Genomic DNA, 18,062 nt, shown 5'->3' with positions numbered 1-18,062 from the left:
AAATTTAAACTGCTACTCGACTTTTTTTCTTTTTTTCTCTTAACACCATCAATTCCTTGAAACTCTACAGAGCTCAGGAAAGAATTTCAGAAGAGCCATTACTGCACCTGGGTTTTCAAATGGAGAAAATTTGACACTTGATGTTGAAAGGCTTTTTTGATATAATCCTTTTATCCGCTCCCCCGCCCCCCAAGGGCACATTTCAAACAAGAGTTTCTGGGTTACAAGCTTCTTAACTGATCATTTTCGTGAGATGCACAAAGCCAAACCTGAGCAGCTCCAGCTTAACCTACAGCCTGAGCACGTGCAAACTTTCAGGTTTTAAACACAAAAGTCTGATTTTCTGTTTAGGACTCTTTTAAAGGCTGAAAGTGAAGACAGCCAGGTACCAGGAACAAGGAATCTATATCGTTAGATAATTGGAAGCATTTACAATTCAGTGCACTTGTATGTAGGCTGAGATTTAAAGGGGTTTTTTTTGTTGATGTTTGGAACTCACCATATCCTCCCATTTCTACACAGACAATCTTAGACTTGCAAGATGCAGTGACAAGTGTGCATAGATAGCCAGTCAAGAGGAAAACGTGAATTCATCTTTAATACAAAGGACCTAGCACATTTGAAAAATAAAATAAACCAAAGCTTGGGGTTTTTCATCCCTTCTCTCTGGCATTAGAAATTCACATCAGTTGTATCAGGACCTACAGCAGCACCAGAAGAGCTAGCTTAAGTGCCATCATTTGTATTCAGAAAGATATGACACCCATGTTTCTGTCCAGGATTTCCTGGGTGGAAATACAGGGGTGCATTCCAGGCAGTGCATGCAGAGCCTGGCCAGCAGCTTCAGGACACCTCGGTCCCCTGTTGGCACTGCAGGACAGACCTGTGCATGCATAGCATGCCTGGCACAGTCTGGGCACACAGGGCTTGTTGAGTAACATGGCATCATGTGTGCACAGAGGTGCTGTTTGTATCTCTAGAGGCATTATGGCATTAGTCAGAAGAGGTGCTGGCAGCCCCAAGAGCTACTGCATGCATGGGGCAGGGAATAAGAATGAGCACCCAGCATGTGAAACACACCCCCACCCGCCATCCAGTGCCCAAGGATGCAAACTGCGATACTCAAACATGCCTGCTACAAAGGCAAAGGAGGGCTAGGGACACTTTTTTCTATTTCTAATAATAACAAAGGAATCTCTTCCCCATTCCACCTCCTCTGTCTTCTTTTCACATCACCAAGCTATGGAAAGAGTGGTTTGGGGGCTGGCTTTTGATGGAGGAGGGAGCAGGTGGTAAAGCTTTTACAGATCCCTTGCAGAAGATGACAATACCCACCCATGGCCATTTACCAGCAACTGTACCATGAGAAGGAAAAAACCTTTCAGTCTAAGACAGCTGAAGATGTAGAAAAGACAGGAAAAACAGGGCCTGCTCTGCATTTCCCTTCGGCTCATGTCCTAACCTTACCTTTTTCTCCTTCCTCTTTTTCCAGCTAAGTCTAATGCAAAAGGAAGGGGAATAATCCTGCTTCAAGGTAACCTGTTCTTCAGTCCCCTCCCAGATGATCACAAGACTGCCTGGAGTACCTGTGGAAAAAGGCACTCTGTGTGCAGACACGGCAGCAGTGAATTTGGACTCAGCAGTACAGGCATTTTGGGCTCTCATGAGTACACTGGTGCCATAACCACGGACTACGCTTCCACTTCTGTTTCACCAAAACAGGTTTCATGGCCAGGGATTCAGCCCAGGACCTGCCCTGCGAACAGCACCGCCCAATTTCTTGTTCATGTAGGAAGGAGTTGTCTTGTTAAGAGATGAAACCAGGAAAAAATGGAAGGGAAACAACAGGACAGGAATGAAATTTTTTGTATCTGTTCCTTCTCTGTTCCTCTCCCCTGTCATGCTTTAAGGAAAAAAACAGAAACTCACTACAATTTCCCCTCTCTCCAAGGAGATTTTTGTGCAAAAAAATACATTTGATACACAGAGTTTGCTGCTCCTTGGATCTAACCAAGGCTTTAAAACCAAAAGTGGGATTTTTTTGCTCCATAAGATTAGAGATTGACACCTGCTTTCACTGCAAACTGAAGTGATGCACATTTGAGATAACAATGTTTCGCCAAACATGTCCAGAAAGATGCTGATTTTGAAGTGTCATAACAAAAAGTTAGCATTTTCAATTAAAAATTGACACAGTAGTTTTTCATACGGAAAAAAAATGTCAACTTGAAATAAGCATTATATACAACTGATATTTCAAATTACGTGACAAAATTGAAAAGTTTCTTTGGGGTAACATTGTCACAGCTTTTTTTGTGTGCAAAGTTAAGCTTTCTACCACAAAATATTGATCCCCAAAACCTTGGCAGTCTTAGCCAAGTTCCTCCAGCAGGGAGAAGCTCATCCAGGTCTTCCTCAAAAGTTCCCAAGCTTGCAGGAGACTGAAACCAACACAAAAAAGATGGGTTAAGGGCAGGAAGCCCAACTCTACCACAAGTTTTCCTACCAAGCCCTTAGTCTTTGTCTCAGTTCCCTCTCACCTTGAAACAGCACAGCAAAGAGCCAAGTTAAGTTTGTGAAGAGCCACACTCAGCTTCACCCTGGGAAGGCACCATCAGTAAGGCAACAGGAAGCACCGTTTGCATTTATTTGCCAAAAGAGGAAGAAGGAAGGTAACTATGTAGAAGCTTTACGTAATATGGGAACAAAGGAGGAAGAAACAAACATCACAAGCCTATAATCCCAAACATACTCAGTGGTTCCTCTTGGAGCCACCACCTACCCAACCCTTCTTCACCAGAGCAGCACATGAGATGCTGCCTTCCACACTGTTTCCCCCTTCACACCACCAGAGAAACTCTAGCTTTCTCCACACTAGGGAAGGAGGTTTCCAGCTGTCAAAGATCCAGGCCTCCCTACACGGAAGGAGAAGCTCCAAGAGGTGTAGTTGTAACGTTTTATACAACATCAAATGCAATATCCAATTATGCAGTAGATTATGTATCACATTTGTATTTAAATTCTATACTTGCAATATCCAATAGAAAGGTGGTCCCTGGAACTGGAGAAAACCATCTGAAGAGGAATGGAGGTAGCTACAGTATCAGCTCATTGCTGATTCTGTCCCAGGCAAACCTCACAAGCAGTCACTTTTTACTCAGTGTCTGAACAAAGAGAGAAAATGGCCTCAGTTTTTTTTAAAACAGGATTTTAAGCTTCAGACTCCACACTGGAAACCTCAGCCTGCATGCTTATTTAGAAAGAGCTAAACAAGTGTTGGTCACAATTTTAAATTCTTCAGTGAAGCTCAGCGTACCAACCTCCTAAGACTGTCAACGCTGACAGAAGGGGTTTCAGACCCTCTCTGAAGATCTGGGCAAGGTTAATGCTGGGACCTGTAACATTCAAATGCTAAAGCCATGAAACTCCAAAAAAGATACTCGCTGTGATCTTGAAAAGAACGGACACCCTCTGACAGTACAAGCTTTTTAGACTACCATTTTAAGTGCTACTGTGCTGGTAGGACGAGGAGAGAGCTGAGCAAGTCCCACCCTCTCTCCAAGCATCTCTGAATTGGAGAGGGATTTGTCAGATTTGTAAGTCTGAGGACTGGGGAAAAGAAATAGTAATCCAGCAAGGTTTCAGAGGAGAAAGCAACAGTAACTGTATGATGACTGTACCCCACTGAAAGACAACACCTCGTCAGTGTTGCAGGAGATGGGCTCCTTGTGACCACCACAGGTCAGGCAGATGACCCTCCCACAGGCTTTAGATTAACAAGGACTTTTCCATACTGTTTTCCTCCACGGTGACACCACCTCTGTTCAAATGACTTCCAGACCTAGTATCACTAAATCAGACTGCCCTAAACCAGTGCTTTTCATGAGCAAAGCCGGTAACAAATCTGTTGCTGCCAGGATCACCCAACTCACTTCAAACATCCACCATGCAGCAGTCCAGACTCCTGCACCCCAGCAAGTCACACTAGCTCCCTGTACTTGTACAGCAAGAACTTCATTTGGCCACTTCCATCTCGGGAGCCTTCATTTTGCCAAGTAAACAGAACAGTGGTAAGCCTAGGGCAAAGGCAAAGCCCAGAAAGAAAGGGAGATGAGGATCTTGCTCATATACAGTGCTCTCACATATAGATCAGAGCATACTGAGGCTACACCATTTCTTACACTGTAACCCAAAGCTATGACGATACTGCACATTTTTCCTCTTTAGGAGCTTTGTCATAGCCATAAACAGAAGAGGAACTGAGAGCTCTTTCCCATCAGTGGAAAGTCCCAAAGTAGGGAAAAAGAGTGGCTGGGATTTGGGAGAAGAGGAAGGAGCACAAGTTCCTAGAGTTACTACATCCTCATTCAGCCCGAACACATGATTAACAAATCAGTGACGTGGAAAGCACTTCCACAGGTAGCCATATAGCCACGCATTGCTGGAAGATGTAAAGCAACAACTACTATTAATAGACATGCACTCACGGCAAACAGCACTTCATGCTACTTGCTTTATATGTGCTAAGAATTCATGTCACTATCAGCTGGATTGGAGGAGAGTTCATTCCCCTCAAGAAGTCAGGAGTACCTACAACCCCTTCAAGTAGGGCTGGTGACAACTCCAGTCCCCTAATCCTTCAAGCACTGTGCCACTGCTCACACAGTGTTTCTCAATACACCTCAGTTCTGAGCAGTTACAGTTTTTGTTCCAGCACTACAGCTTTTCCTGGAGGAAATTAGTCCCAGGCAATACAATCCCACTTAGTGGATTTATGTATGCTGGAGACCAACACCAAACCTAAGCTCCTTTGCAACTTCAGGCAACTTCCATGCATCCTGAGGAGAGGGATGAACAAGAAGCACCCAGGTAACTGTTCTACAATCTTTTCAAGTGTATTTTCCTAAGCTCCCTTGGCAAGGGTGAGGGAGGAAATTGGTGCATGATCCCTCTTCCCCCCAGAAGGAAAAAAGGTGTTCAAGCCAAAAATCTCCACAGCAGTATGGCCAGCTCTACAGAGCTGTAGAAAACCCAAACCAAAACAGAACAAAACAAAACCACAAAACCTAAAAACCCAAAAACCACCACCACCAAAAAAACCAAACCAAAACCACCCTCCCACAAGAAAACCCAGATACAATGCATTTTACCCAAAATCCAACATCTTGAATGCCTATGATTAAATAAGAAAAATACTTTTTGGAGAGAGTCTATGATGGAGGTGAAGGAAAACAAAAGTTTGGAGTTCAGGAACTATAACACAAACTCAGCTTCATGATTAAAAACTGTCATGGAAATTGGCAATGGTGTTTTAAGTATGGTTAGAGCAGCCCTGTCAAGACACTGCATTTAAGGGCACATACCTGCTCACACTTGACTCGCAAGTAGGAAATGGAAGTTGTAAAAGGAAGGAAAAGTAATTTATGCAATAGGTCTTCACCTTACCTAGAAGGTGACATTATACTCCTTGCTGTGCTCCAGAGAAACATAATTCCCTTATTAGATATTAAAAAGGAAAAAAAAAGCAGCCATGAACCCTTAGTATCAGTCCAGCACTGCTGACCCCCAAATTACTACACTCGAATTGAGAATTCGTTGAAAATGCAACACAACTTCTTGTACCAACACATTCATGCTAATAACTCCCTTCCTTCCCTCAAAACACATTCATGTCCATTTTGGAGGAGGAGTCTGGTCCATCTTCCTTCTCCAATTTCATCTCCACTAGACACCATCTACCAAATGTGTTGCTAGTCCTGGGTCGCCAGCCTTTTTTTAGTCAAGCACTATTCTTGGCTTAATGTAAGGAAGAACTGCAAGTATCCATGCAATATATAAAATAACAACAGACTGTGCACTGAGATGATCACATGGACAAAGCAGACACATGGATGCTCTCCTTTCAATAAAGGTTCCTGTACAGAATTTGTCGCAGGAAGAGTCCATCAACAACAAAATCCTCAGGAGAAACTAATGGAGCTCCACATGGTTGAACAGAGTGAAATGCCAGGTTGTTTCCTGACTGCAGGGGATGCAGGAGTCTGCATCAGACAATAGATAAAGCTAGGCTAAGAGGCAGAAGCCACCCCTCACCCCAGTCAACCCAAACACTGATATATTTTGATGTTATAAAACCAATGTTACCCAACAAGGAGTCTTGGGGGAGGGGGGCGGTGGTGCACCATAAAGAGAAAAAAAATCATTCCAGTTGCAAGCCTTTTCCTTAAGGCTAAAGTTTAGTCAGTAGGCCAACCACACAAGCTACTGTATGGCAGCAGGGAATAACAGCTCTCCAAAGCAGCCGAAGTCTATTTTCCGGTGGTAACAGACCACAGGCATAGTTTTCCTTCAGCGCATCCTAAACTGCAGCAAAGAAACAAATCAAGAAAAAACAAAAAAAAACCCCAAACCCATTGCATCTTCACCAGCACCTCAGCAAACTGTTCCCACTGGGTTGCTTCCCACTGCCAGGGGCAGCAGCCTGCACTGCCACAGGGGACAGTGCTCCCAGCCCATGGTCACAGCAGCCAGTGCTTCTCCCACCACCCCCAGCAGTGACAGCGGGGGATTGTGAAGGGACTGACTGGGTGAAGAACATATTGTTTTGCTGGGGGGCGTTGGCATCAAAGGTTGTGCACATTTTCTCAAGTAACCAGGGCACATGACTAATTTGCAGCAGCCATGCCTGTCCAGAAACAGTACATGCAGTTCCTTCATGCAGACCATAAATACAGCACTAAACAGCAACACAGGTAAGAGAAGAGCAAAAGCAGGCAATCAGCAAACAAGTAGTGTTTTAGAAAGCAGAATATTTAGAGTCACTTTATGCAGATTCAATGCCTTGTTCCCCTCTCCAGCAATCAATTCAGGACTTGCTTCCATTCCCCACATAGCAAAAGGACAGTCTCCCCTAATTAGGTGCCCACAGATCAGCAGTGTGAATTCCCTTCCTTGCCCCTGCCAGGAGAAAACATTTTAGGAGGGCAACCAGCTCTCTGCCAGTGAGGGCAGCTCACACCAGGGAAGAAATCCTGCTGCACAGGCATTTCAGGCTCTCAGCCATCTCTCATAAGCCTCACCAATCCAGCACCCTAGTCACAAGGCTGCTGGTTTTCAACACCAAAACTGATCTCTGGCTGGAAGTGTAAGAGCTTTTTGGAAGCCTTCTGTATGTTAAGAGCTCTTCATCCCGTGTTGCACAGTGACATTATTTTACACCTTTAAGCAAGGATGCTGATGGAAACAGGGAGTTGTAACTAGAATTCTCTGCCACACCTTCAGACACATTATTGCATGCTATCTGTTCCAAGCGACATGGCATTTAATTCAGAAAGTATAAACAAGTCTTTCATGCTTCAGATTTGAAAGGATTCCATCAATAAAGGTTAGAGACAGACAGCCTCTAGCTATTGCTATGATTGAAGACAATTCCTTTAAACACTTGAAGTGTGTATGCTTTTTCCACCTGTCAATGCAGAAGTCAACATGCAAAGCAGTATTTCTATGAAAAAGTAGCTCCAGTTTAGATGAACAGGAGAAAAAAAAATCATGCAATGACATACGGTTTTACCAGATGCAGTAATTCAAAATCCAAGTTTAAAACAAAAACCAAACATGAAGTCATCATCAAGTTGTCTGTTTTATTTAAGATTTTAGTTTTAATTCTGAAGAAAGAGGTACATTTCCTTGGTTTTAGTTTTAGCGTCAGGTTATAACCATGTTTATTTATCTGTTTCTTTTTTCCTGTCTTTTCAATACTGCACAAACGTCCAGAAACTACAGGGTTAAGTAAAAGCTGCAGGCAGAGGAGGTCAGAGGTTGCTCCTGATGGTGATCATGTGGCCCCAATGCAGTGCTATCCCAGAGTGCCCTAATCAGGTGATTTTTTGTTTTTAAAAAAAAAGAAAGAGAGAGTAACAGAGGAGACAAAGACTGAAGTAAATATCACTTGTGTTTCAGCTGCTCATTATGTATACACTAGGTATTAAATCTGTGAATACTTTAAAAACATTAAAGTTTACTTTAAATCTAAAGCCAAAATTAAAGAAAAATCTTACTCTCCCCTCTTTAAACCACTCCTTAGCAACATGCCAGTTACTCATAGCTATAAGTGTTTTGTCTTTCAACACACTTCATGTCAAACTCTTACTGACAAATAAAATCCCCCTCAAAAAAACCCAACATAGCAATTTTCCTGTGTAGTGCCACACTGAATGCAAAATAAATGCTAGGCCACTGCTTGCCCCACATGTTTAGTAAATTCATCTAAATTAAATGCCTCTTTCATGTTTCTGCATTTGATTCTGTGTTGCATTTTTTCCACTACTGCAGATTGACACTTTTCCACTAGGCAGAAATACTCATGTGCAAAAGACATAAGACAGTAATACTCTCCTTAAGCATTGAGACTGCATTTTGATTTCTCTCTCTCTTTTTTTTTTCCCCCTTAGAATGGTTAGAAAATATTTCAAACAGTGTATTACAAACACTGGCTCAGCAGAAACTTAATGAAAAGATACGATCATGACCCTGTGATGGCATTGCATTTGGGGGGGAGGTTTGATCAGGAACTGTATTCTTCAGAAAGAAAGATATGACAGGGAACAGTAGGTGGGCATGGGGAGGAGTCAGGGTGGGACACTTCCTGCATTTCTAACGTTTTGGGTTTTATTTTTCTTTTTTTTTCTTTTTCCTCCTTTCCTAATGACGATCCAGCGCTGAGCTCTGTAGTAGATCTGTGGGGGTTTTACTGGGGGGTCTGAAGGCTGTCTGAAAGCCTGGGGGTGGGGAATGGAAGCTGGTGGGGTTTGAAGGAGGAGAGTAGGGATTCCAACTGGCTCTGTGCAGAGGAATCTGTGTGCCGAAGGGGTTACTGTGGTGTGTCTGTGATGGTGCTGCACTGGGGCCGTCCACCTCTGTGAGGGCCTGAAGAGATTTTAGCCAATGTGGAGGATTGTCATCTTGAAGGGCGTCTAAACTGTTTCCTGTGGAGGCTGGAATACCTATGAAGAGAAGAAAAAAAAAACAGGGATACAGGCAAGTCAGAGCAGAAGCAACAGGCTGAGCACAAAGGAGGTCAATTTAACCTAACAAAAAGCAACAGTGAGAAAACACAATTAGTTTGTACAGAGAATGCATTTTACATTATTAGATATAATTACCCTGCCCGCAAAACATTTAACATTAAATCCAGATAGGAAAAAGTTCCCTTTCAGAGCACCACTTCATAAAATACATATTTTTCTATTGAACATCCTGCACAAGGACTGCATCCCTGCTGACATGACTTCACCACACCAAACTACCAGTACACTGCATGCTTCACCTCCTAACTCTGCCTACTTGAATCATGCTTCAGCCTCTCTCACAGGGAAACACAACCAGACAGCCTTATAAAAGAGAGCTTTATAAACAAGTGGAGTACGTCCCTTTTTAAAAAAAAAAAAGTCCAGTGAATGCCTTCAGTGCCTCAGGACCAGAGGCGCACAGACCAGACACGCCATACAGCAGAAGGGACACCTATGTTGACTCTATAGATAAGCGTTGATCCACCTGACTGCCTGCAAAGGTCCCGGGCATGCATTGCAAAGGCCTGAGTGACACTTCATTATACCTAGCAGTTCCACAAAAATTGCTGGACCCTTGAAGTTTTGTGAATGGAAGCTGGAAGAGACCACCGCATATTGACTTTTTCTTTTTTCCAGATGTAAATCAGTTTGTGCCAAATACCCATTTGATGGCTTGCCAGTGGAGCTGAAGGAGTGAGAAACGGTTACCTGTGATGATTGCGGGGTCCATCCAGCTGCCAGGGCTGTCCCAATTCAGGCTGTCGGTGGTGGCAGTGTTGGACGTTGGTACACTGTGGTTGGCGTTGGAGGGGGAAGAAGCATTGGGCAGTCCACCAAAGTTGATGTTAATGTTCGGTAGAAGTGCCCTTAGCCCGTCCTGCCATTCCTTCATATTTAAACTCTCTACAGAACTGCTGTTGTCTGGGAGATTTACCAACAAAAAAAATGAAAGATAAAAAAATAAAAAGCTGAAGTTAGAAACAGATGTCCTTCTTTGGTGGGGTATGGGATTTTTTTTTTTTTTTTTAACTTTAAGCTAAGCATTTAATACTTTCCCTGTCTAAAAACTAGGGTCAATGTTTATATGATTGATGAATTACTCAGATGGGCTGGTAGGTTTTAAACCAAGTGTAAGGGAGTGGGAGAAAGATTTAACTCCTCCCCAATTCATATTTCCCCATTTTTTTCAGCTCAGAGACTCAAATAATCAAGGGCACAGTGGCTCTCCCTCTATTACTAATAGGGAAAAACCTACCAGATCCTTTACAAGTCGACCTCTGTTGCAAGCTAGATAACCAAATTTGGCTGCTTTATTAATGGGCAGCAGGCTCAAAAGGGTTGTTTTCTTTGAAGTGTATTAAAATGAAGAAAGGCTAGGTAGGGCTTTGCAATAGAAACCGAACATGAGGAACCAGGGAGGCAGAGGAATATCACACAAGTTTTTTGTTTTCTTATAGCTTGCTCATTCACAGATCTACAGATGTTCTTCCGAAAGAAGTGGTAATTAGGTTCTCATGAAGTTGGAGGGAGTGCAATTTCCTCTTGCAGTTGAAGAACAGTAGTGAAAATTCTTTAGAGGCCTTTCAGAATAATTCCCGACATAGCAACATCCTCAAACCTTTGATTAGAAGAAAACCAGCTGGACACCAGAACAGTCATGTCTCAACTATTTACCCAAACGTTTCAGGGCATGTATTGAAAAAGGACAACAGGATAACATGGCTATTAGCCCTACAGCAAATGATCCCTGAACAGAAACGTTAAACCATGCTATCTAGAACAGACTATCAGGTTCTATTATCCATCTCCTGCTTTAGGTATCACAAGCAAAACAAACCAGACGCGAGCATCCTAGTATTTATCAACCAATACAGAATGTCATACTTAATTAGCTTGTGGCCAAATATATTTGATAACAAAGTATTGGGTAGCACATGGGCAGTATGCTCTTTTTGACTAAAACCTAGAATAAATGCTTTTTTTTTAAACCATCTCTGCCTGTCCTAATTGAAGAAAGGACCTTGATGTCAATGTCAAATGTCAAAATCAGAAGTTTTACAGTGAGATACTTACATAATACTGCTACTTCATCAACAACTGAAGATATTTAAGTCTTCATGGAAAATTAGAGGATATCACTAACTTACAACTCTGTATGTTGGAGAGTGAAGAAAGCAGTCTCACTTGCTATCAAAACCTGCCTTGGCAATTTTTGTCAAGCTGAATGCTCAGAAAGAACTGATTTCTCGAGCAATTACCTTTTTGTAACTGGGGGGAGGGCAGTGGGAAGCAAGTTGTTGAAATCCCGTGCTTTCATGCAGAACTTTCCTCCCCCAGGCCAGAGGTTTTTTAGAATAAACTTTATGCAAGATTCTGCTTCTGTACAGAATTACAGCAAGCAACTTCAATCACAAATGACAGCAAGTCATACCTCAGTCCATGTCACCAACTGAACTCCAAAACAAATTACTATGCAAATTGCTATATCCACTTTGCCTATGACAACTGTTGAAGCAATGCATTCATTTCTAACTCTATGCATGCCTAACGCAGCTGTTCTAGCACAAGCATCCATCTGCTTGCATACATGACCCCACATAGCAGGATGTCAGCTGACACGTAGAACATCCATGGCCAGACAGACTAATGCTGCGCATGGAGTCTCGACAGGGATAACAGCACAAATGCAAAGAGTGTACTAGGAAAATCATCCTCTGTGTCTGGGCAAGTTTGCAGAATACATTTGACCACAGATTCTGTAAGGTTTACAGTCAACTGCTGTTATCCCCACTCACTGGTTGAGGCTGGGGAATCACTCTTCCTCAGAGGTTACAGGGTGACGTACCTCCATGGGGAAGACTGACAACTCCTAAGCATTCCCATAAAGAAAAAACAGGTCAAAAATCAGTTAGTGGAAATAAACCCAGAAGCTCACCCATTGCTACATGCACCGTGTTACATCTGAAGATTAAAATTTTGAGTACTACAGGAGAAAAAAATAGCAGTAACAGAACTGCAGCTCTGCCTCAAGCAAGTAACCTAATATCAGCTTTTTAGTAACACATTAGCTACACAGATGCAATCAAGCCTCCAGACATAAGTGTGACTGTATACACACACTGTGTGCAACATGCTCTGTGGGGCCTGGTGTACAAGTCACTTTGGGTGAAAAAAAAGCAGGCTTATCAGCAATTTGTTCTGTGTTCATTTAGCATCGAGCCATAGTGCATACAACTGGCCTTCAATTCTACTTTCATTTTCTCCTACTGTAAATCAAATCTACTTCCTGTTCCCTCCAGAGCTCCCAGTTTTTTCTTTGCAATACTAATGCACACAGTTTTAAAAAGTTCAGTGCAATACATTTTTCATTCAAGCCTATGATCCTTGGGTTAAAAAAAATAAAATAAAATTTTTAAAAAAGCGTTGTTCAGAAGAATCATTGCTAGATATTTGCTCACAACCCTCTTAAACATCCATAAGCCTATTTGAGACAAGTTCTAAAGTCATTTTTCCCCGAACAAAAGCACCCAGCTCACCATCACAGAAATAACTGTGCAACAGATGCTGCATGGCACACCATTAGTTTCCACTTTATTTTCTCACCGCTGCTTCCAACAGCTTGTGCAAAGAAATGCAGCTCAGTTTAATCACCCACTTCTACTACAAGGCAAAAAGCACACTCAAGATGCTTACTGGGACCACACATAAGTGAACGTACTCATCCAATACCTGTGAGCTGGGGATCTGCAAGCTCATTATGATCTTAACCATGGACATTACTAACCCCCAGCATGCCCTCAAAGCTCATGTACAAGAAAATAAACATGTAGTAAACTACACACCTGCAACATTTCATTGAGGAAGTCTAATGAAGACAAAACCAGCAAAATGTCATACTTACAAGGAATGGGACAGGAAAATAAATGTAGCAGGGCATTAGGCCACCTTGGGCTAAGAAAATACACCTATTTTTGTCATATTATTCTCCATTTGAAAAATAGATAATACAGCATACATAAGAGTCCAGAAAGATAGCAAGTTAGCAAGCAGTTGAGATACAAGATTTTCATGTAACAGAAAAGGCTGGCACTGTTTGGTGAGGAGACATTAAACTGAGGCAGGCATAGTGCACCATTGCTGTGTACCCTCTCTAACACAGAACAACAGAAAATAAGAAACTGGGGAAGACTGTCCTTTATCTCAACTGTCAGTACAAAATCCACTTGCAACCACAGAATTCAAGAGATGAAAGAAAGGCCTAAAAGGATTCAGTATCTATAGAAACTGTGTTATTTGCTAGCAATAAGGAAGTTTGTTTATTAAAATCTTGTGCTCCTAGGTACAAAAGTGACAAAACAGTGAATTCCAAAAGATTTATTGTCTTTCCCAGACAGCTGGGTTTGTGGGGCTGAAAGGCAAGGTATGACACAAGCATTGCCCTCTGACACCAAAGAAAAAGCAACACATTACTCAGGTGTCTGTAAAAGGCTTTTCTGACTGGGCAATAAATGCACAGAGTAAAAAAACCAAACCAAACACGACCAAAGTTTCAGAGTTTTGTCAGACTTCCAGCCTCTAAGGAGAAATACTGCAATTAAATTATTCGTGTAATATGGGATCTGGTAAGAGATTAAAATGCACTGAGGTGTTAAAGTAGATGGGATCAATAGAGAACGCAATGCTCTTCGACACTCCCTGCACCACCCTCTGCGGCCTCAGTTACTGGCTATGATAGGCAAAACACCCAGCTAGAAAAACTCCTGATGCAACCCAAGTACCTGAGCAATCTCCAGGCACCATACAGCAATACCCAAACCCAAACAATTAAATCAGCATGTCTCTGCTGGAGCCTGAACAAGTTTTAAACAAGAGCCTAACTGAAAATGCAAGTCCACCTCAAAGGCAGGTGTTACTTATTTTCTTCAGGTGGTGGAAGTATTTTCAGAAGAAATTACTACTCATCCCTCAGCTGGTTTGTCCTTTTTGTAATTAAGTTTATGCTTCACCATGAAGCTAGTACTGCAGTTAAAAATGAGAAGAGGTTAGCTCTCAGTTAATACAGATCTATTGAAAAGGGCATTTACCTATTATCTTTCCCTACTTCTAAACTTAATTCCCTGAAGGGAGTAATTTTTTGACTACCTAGCAGACTTCTCAGTTGGACATCATAACCTGGGGCATGAGAACCAATACACCACTGTTTCCCCCTCTCAAGGAGTGGAAACGCTGTTTCCTTCCATAGATAGCCTCATACTAATTTAAAGCAGTATGTCCACAGACAGTGGGAAAACATAGAAGAAAACAAGTTCAAACCCAGTTGACTGCAATGAAAAGATTTTACACACCAAGATAAATTGGAGGTACTTCCCCCTATACCCTGGCTTTGTCTGAGAGCAGAGAATAACCTGGTGAAGCTTACTGAAAGCACTACTATTCACATGAAAACCAGGCTCAGATGCACATCAAGGGGAGACTGGAGTCCAGGATGTGTATCTCAATCTTATCTGGTCTAGTGCAAACTTTACAGAGGTGAACATATCCCACAGTTCTAGCACTGAACTTTTTCATGTGTCTGAGGTAGTATGCCAACATGAAATAAAAACACTTGTATGTAACATTTTCAAAGTCAACCACTATTTTAAAGTGACCAAAGAGAAGAAACAAAAAGCTTTATCACAATCTTAACCTGTCCTCCCAATTTAAATAAAAAATACTAGAAGTTAACTTAAAATAGAATATGACTGAGAACCCTGAACATTCATCTGTATAAAAACTGGTCATTTAATGAATTTCTAAATAAAATCATTGCCCCATCATGACATCCTACCAGACAGTCTGGTAGTTAATTCAGTATCCTCTACCTGCAATGCCTTAACATTACTCCTTCAAATCAGGCAAACAAGTGTGTATTTGGGGAGAGATGGCAAAGAGGATGATGGCCAAGCCAGAAACACTGTTCTGTTGTACATAATCAGTACTTTAGAAGACATTTGCACAAGTGTCAGCTGCATTGACAAGGGCTGTTCCGTGACTTCATGAATTCTGACAGGTAACACCACAATGTAGACCCAAAGGTGCTTCAGATTTGGCTGTACCACATTTGTGATGTTGATGCACTTGATCTTTTCTATTGAGGGGAATGGGATAGTATGTCTTACAGTTTACTTGGCAGGAGACAAGCCCGCTAAAATCAATGTCCTACAGAGACTAGACCACTTCAAATTATTGCCCCAATTCTGATACAAGTTTATGGTCAAATCCATATAAAAATTCACACAGTACATGCTTAAATAAATACAACTAATATCAAAAGATCACAAGACTATCACATTAAGTGTAAAGCAAGTGTATTTCTTTGTTCTGCCAAAGTTACATTCCAAGCTATTACAAGAGCCTGATTTCATACTAATTGTGTAAAACCATTAAATATCTTTATGCCAAGAGTCCTAAATATTCTAGTCCTGCTGAAAAGCAAGCACTCCTGCAAATCTAGGTTGCAATTATTTATTTCTTTTTTAAGAACCTGTCAGTATGCCATGTGTGTGACCAAAGCACACAACAGTGCTACAGAAAAGCTTCAAATAAGCAAAAGGAATTCAGAGGAAAAACATCACATGAGAGAAAAATAAACTATTAGCAAAGTCACATACCTGACTGCACAGAGTAGCAACAGAAGTAGTGAAGATACTATCAAGGTGTATTTGGTAATAGAATGGCTATTGAAGTAACCTGCTTGTAAGAAGGCTCTTGCGAAATCTTCAAGGACACTGTACAGTAACAGTTTTGAAGCCTTGGCAAGACAACCAGAATGACAAAGTTGGGCCCAGGGGGAAAAAAAAGAAAAAAGAGAGGAAAAAGGAACAGGAAAGACTACCAGAAAGGAGTTCACCAGGAGTCTTTCAACTTGATCAGAAACAAATGGGGCCACCAGAAAAACATACCCTTTACAGTGATATCCCTGTTAGTCCCAGCCTGCACTTTGTGCTACCATTTTCACAGATACCACAGATAGTTTGTGCTTTCCATGAAACAGCCCGTTACCCTATTCTGAGAAGTGACTGGGGCTTCTCTATTTTAATCTCAAAATGACTTTCCACTACTGGTATTTCTATTTTGCAGAAAGTTATCCAATATTTCACTCTGCGGGGGGAAGAGGAGAAGACGATTTACCACATCCTAAAATGTAATACTGCCCATCACATTAGATAAACTCAAAAGCCTTTCATCCAAAGCTTATATACTTAAGCATCAACAAAACAGTTATGATAAAAACTGTACCTGTGTCACTTAAATATGAATAATAAGCTTGTTTGCTTATGGAAGTTTTACAAGCATGAGTAAAATCCCATTTAAACTGCTATGGTCTGAAGGATTTCAGTCTCAGACTTCATTGATTCTGTGTATCTATGATTTCTAGGAATCCCACAATGCTTAAACCAAATGATGAAGTTTCACCCATTCACGGGGGTCTGAGAACCATCACTGGCAGATTAAAGACTACTGAACCTATCCACATTTGAACAGCAGCACTGCCCATCAGGAATATAAATAGCCACTTCATATTAGGGATGTATCAACTAACAGGAGCACTAGAAGATAAAGCTGTTTGAAGGGAACATTTAAAAGCCACACTGATCTTCTCTACACACAGGAAGCAACTTAGAAAGCTGTTTTCATGGATTGTTAAGTGTCATTCCACAGTGCGGATTTCAAATGAAAGTCTTATGGTCATGAGCTCTAAGAGCCGGGGAAACGAAAGCATACCTATATACACGCCCACCTACAGAATTGGCTTAGGTAGTCAAGAGACACCAGGCTGCCCTTAGCTTTAAAATAATGCAAGTAAGGCAGCTTTTATCTTGATGCCACACTGATTTCCATGGTTATAATACCACATGTACCCAATTTAAAAGACAGACATGTAAACAAAAACCCCACTATTTTCAATTTAAAATAAATCAAGTGCAGCTTAACATGCCAGTAAGCCAAACTATCAAGCAGAAGTGAAATATATTGACTTCTGAAATATACACTTTGAAGTGTATAGTAAAGTATACACTTTCTTTTTGATGAAGATCTGACAGCACAACTTTTAAGCCTTCTGTGACTAAATAAGTGTTAAGAGTCAGAAAGTTTAATTTGTTTCTGGGGAAGTCCCTTCTATAACATCAATAAGGGGACAGCTCATGTTAAATATTCAATAGGAAGATTCATATTTGTTTGTTTGTACAGTGTCAGAATTTTATTAGGTTTGAGAAATACAATTTTACATTAAGTATTCTGGAGAGTTCTTGTGATTGACTTACACTTACTATGGCTCAAGATACTAAATCTAATACATAATAATAGCAGTCAGCCACCCAATTTTAAGCTATAAATAAATTTCAAATTGAGATTCTAACTTGCTTTGAAAAACATGCTTGACTTCGTATCAGATGTTTCCACAGTATCCCACCATTTTTTATTACTGACTTTTGAAAATTGTTTATTGCTAAAAATGCATAGTGGTCAACTGCAGGACTTCCAAGTTGGGGCCCACTGTCCTGCATACAAAAAAGACAATATATTCTGTAATGCTTCCACCTTAGTCAATAAATAACCTCTTTTTCATGTGAGCTAACAAGACACTTTTCATCCAAAAAAAGGACCTCATAAGAAAAAAGCCTGTTCTCACCACTGATAATCTTAAACATTAACATAAACCTTAACTAAGCACACAAAGACTTAAGATACGGAAACGAAGGAAACAGATACCTGAATCCTACATACAGAACAGTTTGATTAAAAAGCTCAGAACGACATGCAATTCCATTCATCTGAGAAAACAAAGTTCATTTTAACCTAAGTATACCTGCTGCTTACTCTTAGATCCTGCATCAGGGTTCAATATCTCACCATGTAATCCTACCTGTCAAAAAAAACCCCTTTGATCTCAAATGAAAATCCTGTCTGCACAAGTGTACTTGTGGGTACATGCATAGATATATGCATATA

The 18,062-nt window shown here is 41.2% G+C and overlaps 1 protein-coding gene across 8 annotated transcripts in view; it reads right to left on the bottom strand.

The window, feature by feature from the left end:
• Nucleotides 1-7,643: 7,643 nt before the first annotated feature.
• The window catches only part of CNOT4 (CCR4-NOT transcription complex subunit 4), a 45,817-nt gene continuing 35,398 nt past the window's right edge, over nucleotides 7,644-18,062 (bottom strand). For 5 of the 8 annotated variants that reach the window (XM_059816167.1, XM_059816166.1, XM_059816169.1 and 2 more), the window contains 2 exons: nucleotides 9,777-9,989; nucleotides 7,644-9,002 (listed from right to left, as the gene is read on the bottom strand). In XM_059816167.1, coding sequence (XP_059672150.1) covers nucleotides 8,701-9,002; nucleotides 9,777-9,989 — 515 coding nt within the window. In that variant the 3' untranslated portion in view covers nucleotides 7,644-8,700. The remainder of the gene's footprint in view (nucleotides 9,003-9,776; nucleotides 9,990-18,062) is intronic. The other 3 variants (XM_059816172.1, XM_059816170.1, XM_059816174.1) reach the window with 1 other exon arrangement.

This window comes from Gavia stellata, chromosome 4, assembly GCF_030936135.1.
Source record: "Gavia stellata isolate bGavSte3 chromosome 4, bGavSte3.hap2, whole genome shotgun sequence".
Lineage (NCBI taxonomy): Eukaryota > Metazoa > Chordata > Aves > Gaviiformes > Gaviidae > Gavia > Gavia stellata.
This window is presented reverse-complemented; position numbering and strand designations above follow the sequence as displayed.